This window comes from Molothrus aeneus, chromosome 1 (genome assembly GCF_037042795.1).
Source record: "Molothrus aeneus isolate 106 chromosome 1, BPBGC_Maene_1.0, whole genome shotgun sequence".
Classification (NCBI taxonomy): Eukaryota; Metazoa; Chordata; class Aves; order Passeriformes; family Icteridae; genus Molothrus; species Molothrus aeneus.
In genome coordinates, this window is record NC_089646.1 from 95604618 (window position 1) to 95622291 (window position 17674).

A 17674-nucleotide genomic window follows, 5' to 3' on the forward strand; every position below is an offset into this window, starting at 1 on the left:
ATGAAGGGTTATCACCTCAGATGTCATAGATTTTATTTCCCTTTCAGTCTTGAAACTCTTGCAAGTTGAGAACTTGCAAAAATTTATATTTTAAAACTGAGCAGGTCTATCATATTTCTAGAATGTTAACAGAATGTGCATTTCTGTACGTGTTGTTCCAATGTTACTCTATTGTTAAATGATAACATATTTTCAGAGATGTTTTGTGGGTGAAATGATATGGTCTAGATTGTACTTCAGCCTGGATTCCTGATACTAACATTGTTTTATATGAAGACTCTCATATGGGGAAAATTCTGGCAAGACAGTTTTTGCTTTCTTTCCTCATATGTACTTTACTAATGTGGTGGAGTGTTTTCAGTAAATCAGAGTAATCTTTGCAAACTCAGTAAAAGGAAGAAATGCAATAGTTACATGAGATATTGGGATGGTAATTCAAACCATAAGTAAAAGTAGATTTCCTTTCAGTATCTCACTTTCAGAGCTAGATATAAGTATCCAAAGTACATTAGCTGAAATATTTTATTACCTTTAGTGTTGTTGGTAATCATATCTATCAACTGATCTCTAAAAATATGCAACAATTATTACTAATTGCCTACTCAGCTAGATTTGCAGTCCTGTAAGTTCAAGAGTATTTACTCATGATTTATGTTGTGCAACTGTAAAAGAAATTTGGGAAGAACAGCAGCCTGGTTGTAGAGGGGCAATCTAAAAAGCAGTCTTACAACTCTAGTTTTTTAAGTCAACTCATTTTGACCGTTTAGATTAAAATGGCTGATCTTGCTTATATAGTACTAAATTACTTTGTTATATTATCTGGTTATGATTCTTACTGTTCCTAATTGACTAAGGCTAGAGGGAAAGAGCAGTTCTTGTGGCTTGGTTGTGAATTTAATTTTTTTTCATTTGATATATCTCCTTCTTCCAAAGCTTCTCTTCATTTTTTGTATTGGTAATTCTTTCTACACTGACCCAGTTCTGAAACAAGATCAGTTTCATGTGTAAATGAGAAAAGCAGTGCACAACATTAATTTTAGGTAGAAAAGCAGTGCGAGTGATAAAAATTTCCCAGATAAGACCAGTCTATTTTAAGACATCACTTTTTGAGTTGCTTTAGCCTCCCATATTTCTGGTTTTGGGCAGTATCTTCAAACCGAGCCAAATTTTGTGAAATGATGATTTGTCTGTGGATGGTTGTCTGTTGAAACACATCCATCTAAGACCAACTCATTTCATCTCTGTATTACACCTGACTCTAAAGGCATGATACAAGCTCTCTCAGATAGTAAATATAATAATATTTATCTGATGGAAAATAGCACACATATTAGACTTATTAACTTGTTCATACAATGACTTCTAATGGTAATTCTTATGGTATTTTTTTTCCAGTAAGACCAAAAGGATGCTTCTGACAAAAAAAGTGTCTCCTTTTGGTCAGTAGGGATGGCAGAGTACTCATAAACACAGAATTAAGTTTGGATTTCTCCAATTAAGTTGAGTGTTATTTGTCAAAATGCAAAATAGGCAAAAAGATTCTGAATGGATCTGTAAATATATCTTCTTTCACTACACTGATGTATTAAAATGTCATGTGGTTAGCTATGTGATGTTCTCACTTGCTAATATATGCAGAAATATTTTTGTACCCTTCTGAAACAGAGAGACAGAAAAAAGCAGGATTTCATAACAGAAAAAAATGACTTGATATGATGGTATCAATAATTTCTGCATTAATAATTATTGTGTTGCCATAGTTTTGAAACAGTTCCCATTTCCAATAAGTATATGTATAATTATATAACTAAAGTACATTATAAAATTTGAACATATTAGCATAACATCCTAGATATTGAATAAAACTAACTTTGTCTTTCTCTATTTTTAAGATCCAGATTTTAAGGACCTTGGCGTTTTGAAGCCATTGCCAGGTTGGTATGATGTTTTTGGGGTTTTTTCTAACTTGGAGGGCTTTATACTCTGCTGTAGAAAACATTTTTGTTTGCTGTTCAGGTTTCATTTTTTCTGGTGTTTTGTTATTCAGTTTGTGAGTTTGAGATGGGAGGACCTGAAGGAATTGTGGAATCTGTACAAATTGTTAAAGAAGGAAAAGCTTCTGAAACTGAAGCAGTAGACTGTAAATGGTACATCCGAGCACCACCCCGATCCAAGGTCAGTCCTTCATCCACTTGCTGATTTGCCATTTAATTTAAGAAATTGCCTTTTCTAATATATTGTGCATTTCTTAGTACAGTCAGATCTTGTTTAATAACTTTACAGCTTGAACTGTAAACTATTTTTTCCTTCTCCTGTGGAAGGGTAATTTGTCATCTCAGCCAAAATAACCACCTTTCTTCATAAATGATTATTTGGGCAATACTAATGTGTTTTTTGTGCCATATGTAATTTTCTTAAATTAATCTTTAATTTTGCTCATATTTTTAAAGAATCAATATATGTTTTAAAGTGGGAAGTAATCTTATAATTTTAATTTTCATTGTATTTCAAACACCTAACATAGAGAACAACTAAGGGGGCACTGCTGGCTCCCTGAGGTCATCATTGTTTCTCATCTGGGACTGTGAAAATGGACATAAAGTAAATTAATGTTTCTCCATATGAAGCCTTTAGTTCCTTTGGTTTAGAGACACAGACAAAAAGAGTATTCTCATTTCTTTTCCTCCACAGTCAGCAAGCCAGGGCTTTGTAAGAAACATGAGAGGGCTGCAATGAATTCAAAAATACTTTTCTTGGATTCCCCTTGATTTTCTCTCTTATCCATAACTTATCAGTTATGATATGCATTAATTATTGCTGGCTACACTACCACTTCTCCCCTCTCTGCAACAGGAACAGCTTTATGCCTCCCACCTTCTCGCATTCACTGTGTAAAAGACACCCCACAGTATATTTTTTCTAGATGTATTTTATTGGACAGGAAAGGTTTTAGAAAGTAGGATTTATATATGCACTACTCTCTGCTGCCTTTAAACTGATAAGGGCTTTTTTTGTATAACCTCAGTGAGGAGACTGTACTGAATATGTAATTGTTTCATCATCAGAATGACACATGGATGAATGTTGAAGGGTTCTCTTCAGGAAAGATTTTCAGAAGAGAAAAAATCATTAGTATCAGCATTTTTCTGTTGGGAAAGTATAGGAAAGGAGTTGGCTCATAAAGACGACAGATAAATGATTTCCAGAATATACTTTCATTTTATAACATTTTTTTTTTACTTTTGGATAAAATTAATATTGATAGAGGCTTTCAATTAAGTAGATGAGCTTCCCATTTCGCTGCACTAAGTAGTGATATGAAATTATTGGACTGATGAATGATTATTCCATGTGTTATAGGCAGTTTATATTCATTCAGCGCAAATCCCAGTATCGATGCAAACTTCAGGAAGAACAGATGGAGGGCAGCCCTGTTGATAAGGTTTTGGGGATTCTGGTGGATAAGAGGCTGAACATGCCCCACAAATGTACACATCCAGCCCAGAAAGCCAATTGTGTCCTGGGCTGCATCAAAAGCAACATGGCCAGCAGGGTAAGGAAGGAGATTCTGCGCTTCTGCTCTGGTGAGACCCCCCCCTGCAGTGCTGCATCCAGCTCTGGGGTCCTCAGCACAAAAATACATTGACCTCTTGGCCAATGTCTCCAGAGGAGAGCCACAAAAATAGTCAGAGCAATGGAGAACCTCTCCTGTGAGGAAAAGCTAAGAGATGAGAGTTTGTTCTGTCCAAAGAAGAGAAGACTGGGAAGACCTTATAGCAGCCTTCCAGTACTAAGGGGGAGCCTGTAAGGAAAAAGAGGACAAGTATTTTATCAGTAGTGGTAAGACAAGGTGTTTTAACCTAGAAGAGGGGAGATTTGGACTAGATATGAGGGAGACATTTTTACAATGAGGGTTGTGAAATGCTGGATCATGTTGCTCTGGGAGTTGGTCGATGACCATCCCTGGAAATATTCAAAGCCAGGTTGGATGGGGCTCTGAGTAACTGGATTTAGTTGAAAACATCCTTACTTATGACAGGGAAGTTGGACCAGTTGATCTTTATACAACCCTACAAATTTAAACTGTTCTATGATGTATTTAGGTATTAGTAGAAGGAAAGCAGATAAACACAGAATTATTGTTAAAATCAGCACAGTTAATTAAGCCAATAGCATTTCCATTTCCCTATAGTCTAAATTCAAGTTTATGGTTGATTATATAATGTAATTGTGATATTCTTACTTGGTCTGACTCTGAACTTCTATATGATTCAAAGCCCTGCTAAAAATCTCAATTTTACCTACCTGTAGTATTTATTCATACTTCAGTTCTGATGTAAAACTCCAAACTAGGTATTTATGTAACTGAAAATACATTGTGTATCAGAAGAATACTAAACTACTACTCTGAGTAGAGGGCTAAAAATTAAAGTTCATTAATTCTTCATAAACTTCCATATCTGCATTTAGTTTTGTTGCATTCTAAGAAGTGTATCCTAGCTGAAGGGCATCTGGAATGGAGAGCAACAAGAAAGTTTTAGAAAAATGAAGTAATACTGAATGTTATTTAATGTCATCTAGAAAATTGTGTGAAGGAGAGTTATACAATGCAATAACAGGCTCTTACAAGGAGGAAGGAATGCTGTGATGCCCATGACTGTATAACTTAGAGTCCCACACTCTGGAAGAAAGTTTCAGGTTAAATATGAAGGAAGAAAATTCGAACATCAGGGAGGGCTGATTGGTTCAGCTGCCATTGTTAGTGGTCTGAAAGTGCAGGTTAGATAACAACCTGTGAAAAATGAGAGAAACATTAATAATCCTACCTTTAGGCAGAGGGCTGGACTGGGTCATCTCTTGATGGATCCTGCTTTTCCCATCTTACAGAATTACCTGCTTAGAGAGATTGAGCAATATAAAAGTATATAAATCAGTATATCCTAATGTGGAGTTGAAAGGTTTCACAGCAAGCTAGGATAAAAAAAAAGATTTTTTAAGGCTATATCCATCTTTGGAGGGTAAGTCCAATTCAGCATTTGAACTTAGTGTGGTTTTTCAAACAGATATATTTATGTACACACAGACAAGTATATACATGCATAGATGCACACATAGTTGTGGTTTCATCACACTGGGAAAAGTTGAAAAATATACAGATATTGAGGAAGGAGGGACAAGTGGAAAAATTTTTAAGAACTTTGTATGAAGTAAGGATTATGATAAGATTGTTTATGGGTCTGATTCAATTGAATTAGAATCTACTGTCCATTTTTTACAGTCAGCTTCCTTTGTCCCTATCCAACCTTGAATTAATGGCATATTCAGTACAGTGACTTAATGACATCATTTTAATTTATGTCAGATTGCACCTATGAAAACAAGCTCTCCTGCTAAGAACAGTGAGAACTACGCAGACATTTTTAAACCCACATGTTCCTGTACTCTGGGCTGCACAGTTTGTTACTGGGAATTATGCCTAAAAGGCAAGAGTTTCTCAGAGAGAATTTGCGTTGGATTTTTTCATCTTTAGTTTCTTAATTAAACTGTGCCAGAATGTGAGTTGCTTGCAATTTCATTTGGCGTAAGCTCATCCAGTCTAAACTGTCTGCAGAAGCAAGATGCAAGTGCTTCCCTTGGTTTCCAATTCCAGATTCCAGCCAAGTCTGAGCTCAATATATGAGCAATGAGATCAGCCAGGAAGTGTGTACTTGAGGTCTCCAAGCCTGAGCTTCAAACTGGCAGTCTGGGTCAAATGCTTCTATCCTCAGTGCTCTGGAATGGGACAGAGAGCAGAAAATTTGTTGCACACACTTAAAATAGAGACATCATTGATTACCTTATATCACACATGCACACACATACACCCTGACACAGACACACACACAGCAAAAAATAAATCTGAAATGCATGCAGAACCCAAACATTCTCTAAGTGCAGAAGGCAGTCTGAACACAACTTTTATGCAGAGGTAGAGTCTCATACAGTGAAAGTGACTAGTTGTAAAGTCTGTGTTTCTTGTAATCATTCAAAGTCAGTTCCTGCTGAGTAAGATAGCTGTGAGTTTTGAGTGGAGTAACATTGCGATTCTGCACTTCATGTAGAATGTGACTGCAATTTGTATTCAGAGCAAGAATGGGAAATTAAGAAGAGAGCTGCTGACTGAAAGTGATAACCAATCCAGAACAATAAAGTTCTGGAGGGATCTCCTGATCTGAAAATTCTTCAGTGTAGAACAAAGCCCAAAGAAGGAGGTGTATAAGCTCATTGCACAGTGATTTGAAAAATTTCTGGGACATCATTCGCTGCAAACAGTGGATGCACAAAGATTTTTTATTTAGAACTAGAAAATAAGAAAATGAATAGAATTGTAGTTTTCTTACCTTCTGTTAAGGGCAAAGTATTGGAGGATAATATCAACAAGTGTTTTTCTATGTTGTATGGGTCAGCATAGTTTGACAAAGCCCCCAGGAAGACAGAACCACGTTTGTGCTCGCTTTGGTGGGCAACCTTCCTAGCAAGGTACTTTTGTGCCATGCCTGTTTTTTGAGATGCTCGGTAGAAAAAACAACACAGCAGAACTTGATAGTTAGAGTAATAAAATATTTACAAATACGATATTCCTATGCTGGGAATAAAACAGTAAGAAGTGACACCATTTAGAAACACCATTTATTATCAGATGGTCTGGGCACCTCAGGAAACAGCATCAAAACAGGAATTAATTTGAATGTAGTCTAGTGAAAATAATCTGCTCTGGAGGAGTAAACAATAAGTACATTTAGGCTGAACAAATAGTGGGAGTAGCCTCTTTATTTGCACCATGAGAAATAAAACAAAGTTACAAGGTAGTTAGGCAAAATGACGTCTAATTCTCTTGCCCAACCTAAACAGGATACTGGACAAAGGTTATAGCACACAAGACTTAACACAAGACATTAAGGAAACCCAAAGCATCAATTAATGAGTGTCTAGATTTGGCACATCATGGCAGCATCCTTAACCCTGAGCTGCCAGGGAGTGGTGGTATCTGTTTCAAGCAGAGCCATTGGAGCAGTGGGAAGGGGATACCCAGCACATGGGAGGGGGCCAGGATGAGGGAGGCCATAGTGCCAGGACATGACAAATGAGACTGGGACAGGCCTGGCCATGGTGGCTGGGTTTGCCCAGGCAGTGGGGCTGGCCCAAGCACAAGCTGGCCAATAGCTTGGCAGGGCTGGGAAGGAATGAGGCTGGGAGTGGGGCAGTGGGACCCAGTGTGATCAAGACACTTGCATGTTTACTAAGGGTTTGCGCTGCTGCCGGGCATGCTCCTGACCAAATGGAGGAATGACTCTTTGATTCCAGGTGCCTGCCTTCATAGGGAGTGCAGTCTGGAGAGAGACTGGGCTGTTGTACGGGCATTTCCTAGGCAGTCAGGAAGAAACATCGGTGAAGAAAATTGCAGAGCTCTGAATGAGTCTGTTTGAACTGATCTGACTAAACCAAAACATTTTCTGCTCTCCCATGTGAAGTGGAAATTTGTGCTCTTAGATGAGGCTAGTAAGAAAAGCAGTTTAAGCTGTTGGCACTGGAAGACTAAGATGCACTAATTTTTTGGAGGCTTCTTAATCAGTTATAGAACAGAAGCTTTAAGTGGTGCACTAAAACTTAATAGGAGCGATTTGAGTGGTGATTCTTGAAATGTTAGAGAAAAATAAAATTTAAAGGCTGAATAACCTAACAGCCAGAGATACTTTCGCAATCTTCAGATGATCTACTTCTTTGAAGAAGCTCTGAAGCTTACTAGCATACAGATAATGCAAAAAATATTATAATAATAACTTTAAAAAGTACAGCATATGTACTTTTGTCCAATATGGTGAGTACAAGGTGAACAAATTATGTTTAAACAAGTAGAAAATATTGTTTACCTACATTAAACTAATAAAATCTCTTATGTGAAATAGTTTTCTGAGATGAAGGTGCAAGACAAGTACATGTTTGGAATCATGTATATATCTCTACTATGAAGGCATGTCAATTCACATGCCAGAGTAACACTGTCAAAAGCCCCACTTTTAAGTTACCATTAATCTATTCCATTCAGGTATAGAAATATAATGAAACTCAGCATCCTCAAACCAAATAGCCATTAATAAATGCAATTTAAAAAAGCTATTAAAGAAAGTAATAAAATGTCTGTCAAAGAGAACAGCAGAATCAGGATGTGATTTCCAGTTTTCAGTGTTAAAAAGCAGGATAGTACCAAGGAGTTGTAAATATTGCTCACTTGGGAGCATTTTTGGACTGTAAAAGAAAAAAAATGAGGATGACTTGACAGAGTAAGTGTCAACTATTGGATAGTCAGAGAAGTTTGAAGAAACAAATAGGACAAAGCAAAGAAATCCAGAGTTTTACCTGTCTAGAAAAACTGGTGTTCCAATATGTGAGCCTTGGCTGTGAATCACAGTATCTTAGAAGTACCATATAAAATTGTCATCTTTGACAGACAATATTCTCCAAGCTCCAGAACAGAAGAAAATACGAAGTATGGAGCTCTCTGTTTGCACAACATTGTCCCAGACTAGTAACAGAAAGACCAAAAATGTAGAATAATCCCCCAAAATAACAAACAAAAATGCAACAGATTTGTTATTAACACTTTTGCATTGAAGTAATGCTGATTGAAAAAAAAAAAAGATAACATCCGAGCAAGAGGACAGAGCATTTCAGATGACAAATACAAGCCTCATTGGTAACATGCTTTTTAGACTGGTGTACTTGGTGTCTGGTTTCCTTGAAGGAGTTCAATTAGTGTTGCACAATCTGCTTTAAAAAAACTGGGTTTCCCAGGCCTAAATACTGGAGGCATCATCTTGAAAGTACTGTGTTAATCACACAGAGCTGAAAAAGATGTAGAATAAAACAGGTGCTGTAACTTATCACTGAGGAACAGGACAACTTAACCCAGTCCTGTGATTACAAGTGAATTAACTGAACCCAGAAGGAGAGTATGTGAAATCTGGACATTACACTTGGATGAAGAGGAGGTTTTTCTCTTATGTTTAAATTACTTTTGGCAGCTGAATGATGGCTTTTTGTTTGGTTTGGTTTAAGGCAACCGAGTGTCTCTGCAAATATATTAAGTCTGATATGCTGGGATATGGTTTGAAGCTTTTCCTGACTGGCCTGATCAATCATGTTGTCATCCCTAACCTTCAGTGATTGATTAAAAAGCAGAACTCATCAGAAGTGATTCACTATGAGGAGATTATAATCTGACTATTTTACTGAGGTGATATATTATTCGTAGTTTACAATAATTTTGCGGGATTTTTTTCTAGTATGTTCAGTCAAAGATTTTTGTTGTTTTCAAATTTAAATCAAAAGAAATAGCAAAACTTTCCAATCATTTCCTTTTTTAATTACTATTTATGGTGGCCATACTTACAGGTGACAAGAGAATTATTTAAAATATTATGTGACTGAGTGTAATATGCTACAGTTGCAGTGAAGCTTTATCAGTTTTGTTGCTAATGACATTGGCATTTGCAGTGACATCTCAAAACTCAGTTAATCTAATACTTGAGCAGCCCCCTCTCCTAAGTAATGTGGAGCTGATGACTTGACAAAAGTGACTTATTAAAACTTTGCAGTAAAAATGTGAAAGAAGAAGATATGGCAGTTATGCTTCTTTCAAATAAGATGTTCTCTTCAGCAAGAATGCCTCGACTATGCTAATATACTGTGTCAGTATCTATGGAAATGTTCATTCCAAAAGCTCCTATTGGCATCAATGAAAAATGGTTAATGAAGGCAGATGATGGTGTTTGAGTCTGTGACCTCTGCTTTAGTTCATTTTCTTTCAGGGGAACAAAGTTTCTTATCCACTGATGGCAGAAGTAGTGGCTAAAATCTCTGTAAATGAAATAACCAGTAATATTGATAATTTTTCTCTTACTTTCTGATACATTTGTTTTAGTGACATCCACATATCAGCAAAAGCAATGAGAATATTTCCCTGATTTCAAAAAAGCTATGTACAGGGAACATTTTGCATTAAATAAGGGTTTGTCATAAAATCAGTTTTATTCTTTCCCTGGGGAACTCAATTTATTATTAGTCATTTTCTTCTGCCAGTGTGGGTCTTACAGCCAGTGACAGGAACAATGGCAAATATATAGCAATGAAACCATACAAGTTGGCAGAGGCGTGCAGATGCAATTAAATTATTCCAGCTCTTTAAAATAAAATCTGATCCAATATCAGGTTGTCTGTTCGTGTAATCAGTTTCCAGTTTTTAAAAATACACTGCAGTCTTAAGCTAAAGGTCTGATTCAAAAAAATAGATTGAAATAAACCCCCTGATTTCAGGGTGTGTTGTACAAAGTCCTCAATATTTTATATAAAATTCTGGGAGTAGTCATCTCCAAAGACAATTACGAAAATGAAGCTCCAACTCACCTCAGAATATCAGCAGCTTATTTTATCTAATTTATGAAACTTCATGGCACTGGAGAAAGTGGCATCTTTCTTCTACAGGATAGACATAGATTTCTAAGTCAAAATTCTTCTAGTGGTTCCATTACCTATCAGGTCTATATAATTACAGTGTGGGCTGAATTTCCCACACAGAGGAATGAACAGGTATGACTGACAGCAGAATTCAGGCTTGGGAAAAACTGAAGGTTTTGGCTTCTTCCCCTGGAAGACTCAAAACAAAATGCTGAGTTTTTATTCTCTTGATTCCTTTTCAGTATTTATGACTGCTACTCTAAGAAATATTTTACTATTTTATAAGGCTGGTATGCCTCCAGAAGCTAAAGAATGTCAAATGATAAGCCCATAGAAATAAGATTTTGTCTGTGCTGCTATATGAACAGTGTCTTTGAACAGATCAGGAATAATTGATGAATGCTGGAAATTGCTGGGAGAGCTGATATTTTGTAACCACAGTGAGGATTAGTGCACATTTCTTGTAAGAATGAAAACTCATAAAAATTACATCTCCATACTGAAATGGGATACCCTTTAAAAGAAATACATATATATATGCACATGCAATTGTACATATAAATGCATATAAAAAAGGAAGCAGGATAGAAATAGAGAACATGTGAACAGGTTTGCTAGGCCTTTCACCCAGTAGGTATAGTTTTATGATTGTTCTGCCATCAGATTAATGCAATCTTTTTTCTGGAGTAAATATGAGCTTTTTTGAAGAGGGGAATAGACAAAAATGTGATGTGGTATATTGCATTATAACTTTGTGGTCTATCATATATATATATATATGTATATATATGGCATATAAATATAAATGGTGTACATATAATAGGCATATGCAGACAGTAAAAGTAATGATTCATGACAAAGCATGTTGCAAGCCCTCTGTTCTTTGTGAACCATCTATCTGACACATTTCTCTTCCTGGGAAACAGTCACATGTATGCAATATTGCCTATAATCATCTGCAGGAAAATTTCATTGCATTTCCTGTGGCAAGGCTGGCAGGCACTGGGACACCCATCTGAAGCAGAGTTAAGTGAGAAAAGAAAATCAAGGGGCACGCTTAGTTCCCTAAGTAATGCAGAGATGTATTATGGACTGTCTCAGCAGCTTCCCAGGAGAGGCTGGGTGCCAGGGCTGCACAGCGCCTGTTGCACCCTTCCTTGAGAAGCAGCTCTCTGGTGTGTCCCAAATGTGGTCAGTTGCTGGGTGTTTGTATCATGGCTCTGCCTCTTCCCATACCTCCCTCCCCCAAGTGGGATCCCCCCATGTGGGATCTCTCTCTGTCAGCACAGTAGTGTGGATCATGTCACTGTTTTACTGAACGACCAGTAAAGGAAGTGAAAAACACTGTAAAGACTATACCTTGATATAAGATATTTCCATCTCAATATGTCTTTGTATATTTCTGTTAGTTGCTCCATTAAGGAATCTGCTGTTGGTCTCAGTAGAGACCAATAGCAGATTCCTTAATTTTTGGTATGTAAACTCCAGGATATATGGTGAAATTAAAGTACACTTAACTGCACTTTAATTGAAATATATTCCTATGAACTCTTCAGAAAGATGGAAATGATGGAGTATGAGTAAGAGTCACTGTAAGAATGACAGATTATAAAAAAGATATGCCTTTGGTATACCTAATTTCATTTGCTAGTAAAAATTTTTCACAAATATTCTTTTCAGAGGGACACTCATGCAAATCATAACAAGAAATGAAAATATACAATAACACAATACCTGAAAAGGCCCATTAAAAAATCTGAGCTATTATTAAACTGTAGCAGAGTGCTTGAGAGTACATAATTCTAAAACCATAAGAATTTTAATATATTAATGAGGTGAAATTATGAGGCTTGTTGCTACTAGGATATGCACTGCTTGTGAACTTTTTGCAAAAGCAGAAGAGCTTATAAAACATTTGTTCTGTGCATAAAAAAAATACCTGAAGTCAATAACATTGTTTGGAAATAAGTATATTTGATGTCTAATACAGTGGGGTTTCTTTTTTTTAGTAATTTTTTCAAGTGAAGATGCATACAGCTCTATGCTGTGTATGCTGACTGCCTTTTTATAAAATTTCTGTCCTAATTCACCTTTCTGTATCATTCTCCTGAAATCTCAGGAGTCCCGTTGGCAGTTTGATTATGTATCATCTATTGAAAATAGTACTTGCATTCTCTGTGAATTGAATATTTGATGTTGCTTTTATAATCAATTGCTTTTAAAATTGGTGGTTTACCCTAAAGTCCTTATACACTTGAATATGAAATAACAGTCTTTTATCCTCACCCCTCCTTCTTTTTAAGTAGATTTTAAGAGTTCTTTGCAAAGGGCAATGTATCTTTTACATTGTGAGACAATTAACTTGTATGCAAGAGACATAGGTTACTAGGAGTTTACACAAAATCTGCTTGATTTCAAGCCACTTAAATTATAAAATGTATACCACAATGCTTTGTTTAGAAGAGCTGAGATGGTGGCCAGATCCTTGAGGAAACATAAAAAGATTAATGATGGTGTTCTGCCTGGCTCTTAGAGTCTCACTTCCTGAATCAGTGTAGCAGAAACGTATAAGATGACACATTGACTCTGGGGAGGGAGCAGCAATGATTTGCCTTATTATTTCACATGTCAGTCATGTAATAGAGCAATATTATGCCAAGCAGTAAAAAAAGAAATTTCTATCTTATCTGTCCTTCAGCTTGAAGAATCATTGCACATACTTCTGAAAAAAAAAGTATGTATTTCCAAATTAGGACCTTACTGTAGGTAAGAACAAATAAATATCTAGATCCTCTGAGACATTCTACTTGGAAGCAAGACAAAATACCAGGAAGTAGAAACAGTGCTCAGTTTGCACATTAATGGCCTTCTGAGGAAGTGCCCTATGGATCACCAGCTCCAGAAAAAATGTTTTGATGGAATTGCTGTGTACTCTTTCTCCCGCAATGTAGAGAAAAGTTGCTTGATGTTTTTTCAGTCATTCTCAAATGTCTGTACATGCTCCCTTTGTTGTTTGATTAATTTATAGATCTATTTGCGATTTTTGGACTACGAGATGCAGAATTCCAACGAATGCAAAAGGAATTTTGTAGCAGTGTATGATGGAAGCAGCTCGGTGGAAGATTTGAAGGCAAAGTTTTGCAGCACAGTTGCTAATGATGTGATGCTGAGGACAGGCCTGGGTGTAATCCGCATGTGGGCAGATGAAGGCAGTCGAAACAGCCGATTCCAGATGCTCTTCACATCTTTCCAAGAACGTAAGACCCTAATCAATGCACCTTCCTTTAAGTTTATTCAATGATACAAGTTCCAGAATCTGTTAATATTTTCTTCATGCAGAGCAATCACTGAAGTATGTTGCCAAACAAGCTATATAAATATTCAACCAGTTTTTATTCCAAGCATTTGTAGTGAGTAATATTTTTAATGCAGCAGACAGACCACAAGATTCAAAACCAAGAAAGCAGGTACAAGTGGTCATGACCTGTCCAGTCATATAACTGTGACTTTTGTCTGATCCCCAAGCTACATGAAAGTTTTTCCTTACACAACATGGAAAATAATACAACTCTGAAAGTTTTTATCAAGTCAGATCATTTTCTCTGAATTTGGTTTTTTAGATCTCATTATGATATGCATTTGAAGAATACCTTATGATTATTTTAGCACAAGTAGTGGGTGTGTGCGTATAACAGTGAACATATGTGTCAGATATTGTTAAGCAAAGAGTTTAGGCTTTTTTTGTAGCAACAAAAGCTTTCTAAAATCCTTTCATATTTTGGTTAATATTCTCTTTATGTGCCTTACTTGTGTTTATATTTTGTATGACATCTGGACTCAGATAATAAGCAATATAGCCTGTAAAAGAAACAAAATATAGTTCTAGCCAGTTTAAGAAAAGAAACAATCAAAAACATCACAAAAATCCCTCAACAAAACCCAGTAGCTCAAATCACTGAAAACTATTGACCCAGATAATCCTGTGAAAGACCTGTGAAAGATATCTATTTGTGTTCTTTGATAGGAATAATACATATTTGGCCTCTTTAGAAAAGTGCATTTATTTTCATGTGCTGGTTCATGTTAATTTTTTATGTGTTTTTGGTTTCTGTATCGTGTGTCTGACAGAAAGAAAGATTTCTTTGTGACTCTCAGTGGTTGGAATGAAGGCTCAACCCACCAAACACATTCTTCATCTGTATTCTGTGTGTGTGTACCCTGCAATGAGGCAAAGAGTCTCTGTTGAGAACAGCCTCCGTAATTCCTTAATTATGGCTCTGATTAAAAAATTTCTGACATTTTACATGCCTGAAACTGCATGCACCGCTGTACTCTCACACTCACAGCCTTAGGGTGGATTATATTATTCTTGCCTGCAAACCAGGCTAGGGTCTAAAAGACATTGAGAACCTTTGGTTGAGATGATATTGCCCTTTTCTCATCTCTGCAACTGGAGATGTCTTGAATATTCAAGGTCTGATTCATTTTTTTCACAAGGCATCTTGATCTGTTACCTTAGAAACAACTGCATAGACACTGGAGGTTCACAGCATATAAAGAGCTGGAGAGTGAAGCACTATGATGACTAACTTGAAATGAAGGTTTGAATAAGTGTATGCTTGCAAAGCTCTCATATTTTAAAGGATAATAAGGAAAAATGTGGTGGTTTTTTATCTCTTACAATATTCCTAATATATTTACCTGGCATGCTACATCTTATAAGCTACTCCTTTCTTGTAAGCAGATGATAGTTTATACTGAAAAATATTCTGACTGAGAAATTCAAAATACTAACAAAATGTGCTTTCTGTAAATTTGCTCTGAAGAGTCATTGCTCACTAAAAGCAGAAAGTTTATTAAAGGCTAAATAATACTTTGAAATATGTCTACATAGCCTGCTCATAAATAGTAGAAGATAATGCATCTGTGATTTTTATGCTGGGAATTACCTTTAAAGATTTAAAGGTGATGCAGATGGTATTTTCTGTGTCTTGTCAGTTGTCCCTAAGTGCTTCCCTATGCCACACACTGGTGCTGGCTGTCAGGAGCTGGCTAGAGCAGATGTCAGTGAGACACACTGAGACACAGCTCGTGGCATGTAAACTGCAACGCCTTTCAGCAGCGTGTGGGAATAATTAGATCATCTGCATGGAAGAGAAGGAATGTCAGATCTCATTCAGTGAGATGTGCATCAGGGAACAGACACCTGTGTGTCTATTCAGGGACAAAGAAAGAGGAAAAAAAATTTCTATTTTGTTCATATAGAGCTGAGAAAGGAACAAAACAGAAGATTACATTTATGTTGCAGTAATGTGCATGGTAAAGAGTGGCGAAGTATTTTCTGTTCCTGTGGGAATGACCAGGAGGTGTTGTGATCTGTTGTTCCTATAGTTCCTCTCCTCATTGTGGAGTTAGGCTGTTGAGACTGTGAGTTTTCCCTTACAGAAGGCTCTGTGTACTGGAAGTGGTATCTTGTGGAAACAAGCTACTAAAGCCTGAACATTGTTTTCTTTCAGTGTAAGTCTATTCAGTGTTTATTCCAGTTGCAGACCCATTTCTTGGGAACTTGACATTTGTACAGAACAGAGAAATTTTAAAGAGATTTCTTCTATGATTGTTTTTATATGTTTCAATTAGTGCGTTCCAAATCCATTTTAAATATGTATGCATTTTTTGTTGGCATCTAAAAAGTGCTCTTACAAGTTCCCAAACCTCTCACAGTGATGCTTTCAGAGCAGCAGTGCTGTAAATATGTCTTAAGGAAAGGCATACAATGCATGAGGTGGTTGAATTTCCTGCACCAGAAAATCAGGAATGATTCTCATCGTCATCAAAATAGTAGTTAGCTCTAAGTAACTCTTAATAACTGATTAATTCTTAATAGATGATAATTTATAGTGATGCTCTGATATTTCTTGTCAGCATTATTATATATTCCAACTGTCATTTTGGGGTTTGACTCTTTTTGTGTCCTTATTTTTTTATTTTTTAAGATATCTTCTAACCATGATCATATTTTTGTGCATGGGATTCACTATTATACTAGATTTTAAATATCCAACACATTAATATAAAAATCAGTAAAAGGTAAACAAAAATCTGATATAATCAGAAGGTGTCTGTTCATCTGATAAGAAGACTTGACAAATGAGTCTTTGTTTTCTCACCCACTGACTAAATGTTCATTTCATTTTCCATGATTGAAGAGTGATCTCCAGCCTGATTAATGACAGACATGCTACACCTACAGCTTCTTCAAAGAGCTGCTCCTCAGCAGACACACCTACGCTTTAGCCTAAAAGCAGATTTGTAGAACCAGGGCATATGGCATAAGAGAAAAACCCTCTGTATGCACAGCAGACAAGATGTTCACTTTCTCACCTCTGACTGCCCTTTGGTAGCACGACTTCTGTGCCCAAAAACCTGCACCAGAAACCCCAGACCAGAAAGACTTCATTCCTTCTCTTATTGTCCCTTCGAGCTCAAAGTCTGTTTTTAGAGCCCTGTCACACACAACTTTCCTGATGAAGCACAAGTTCTATCATTCTTATTTTGTTGTTATGAACAAAACTCATATTTGGACAGAAGTCTAAGGCCATGCTTAGAAGAATAGTGCCCAGTTTGATCAACTAACAGCACCTAAGTCCTTGTTTACAGACTTGCAGAGGATCACCCAGCATGGGCAGCATTTAATGAGGAAGAGGGACTGCAGGTATGCAGTGCTAGAGACTGTGTTTTTGTGGCAAATCTAAGGGAAGTACTGAAAAAGTGAACAGCAAGCTGTTTAGTGAAACCTGTGAAGAAGCAGTTTCTCTTTGCAAGGACTTAGACATGTAAACAGATTGCAGCTTTGCTGGTTTTGCTCTCTGCTTCCACACTAATATTTTGAAAGGAAACCATTGGGATTGCCTTGTTACTGGTGAGCACTCATCTGTGGTTTTCTTCCCTTCTGTGCTATTTGCAGCTATCTCTAGTGAAAAGCCCTCACTGGCTAAGCATCCCAGTGACTCTCTGACCCTGAACAAAATAATTCTTTGTGGTGCCCAGAGTGTATTAACAGAACACAGGCTGGAGCTCTGAGCACAGGCTCCTAACCTGCCATTCTCTGGTGTGTTTGTTTGTCAAAAAAAAAAAAAAATCCTGAACAAAAAACCATGAAACCACATATAGGTGTTTTTGA

At 36.7% G+C, this 17674-nt stretch overlaps 1 protein-coding gene across 3 annotated transcripts in view; it reads left to right on the forward strand.

Moving 5' to 3' along the window:
• The window catches only part of NETO1 (neuropilin and tolloid like 1), a 63083-nt gene that overhangs the window by 32609 nt on the left and 12800 nt on the right, over positions 1–17674 (forward strand). For 2 of the 3 annotated variants that reach the window (XM_066561153.1, XM_066561146.1), the window contains exons 5-7: positions 1893–1934; positions 2048–2175; positions 13523–13751. In XM_066561153.1, the coding sequence (XP_066417250.1) occupies positions 1893–1934; positions 2048–2175; positions 13523–13751 (399 nt within the window). Of the gene's footprint in view, positions 1–1892; positions 1935–2016; positions 2176–13522; positions 13752–17674 lie in introns of those variants that run through there. The other variant, XM_066561160.1, reaches the window with a different exon arrangement.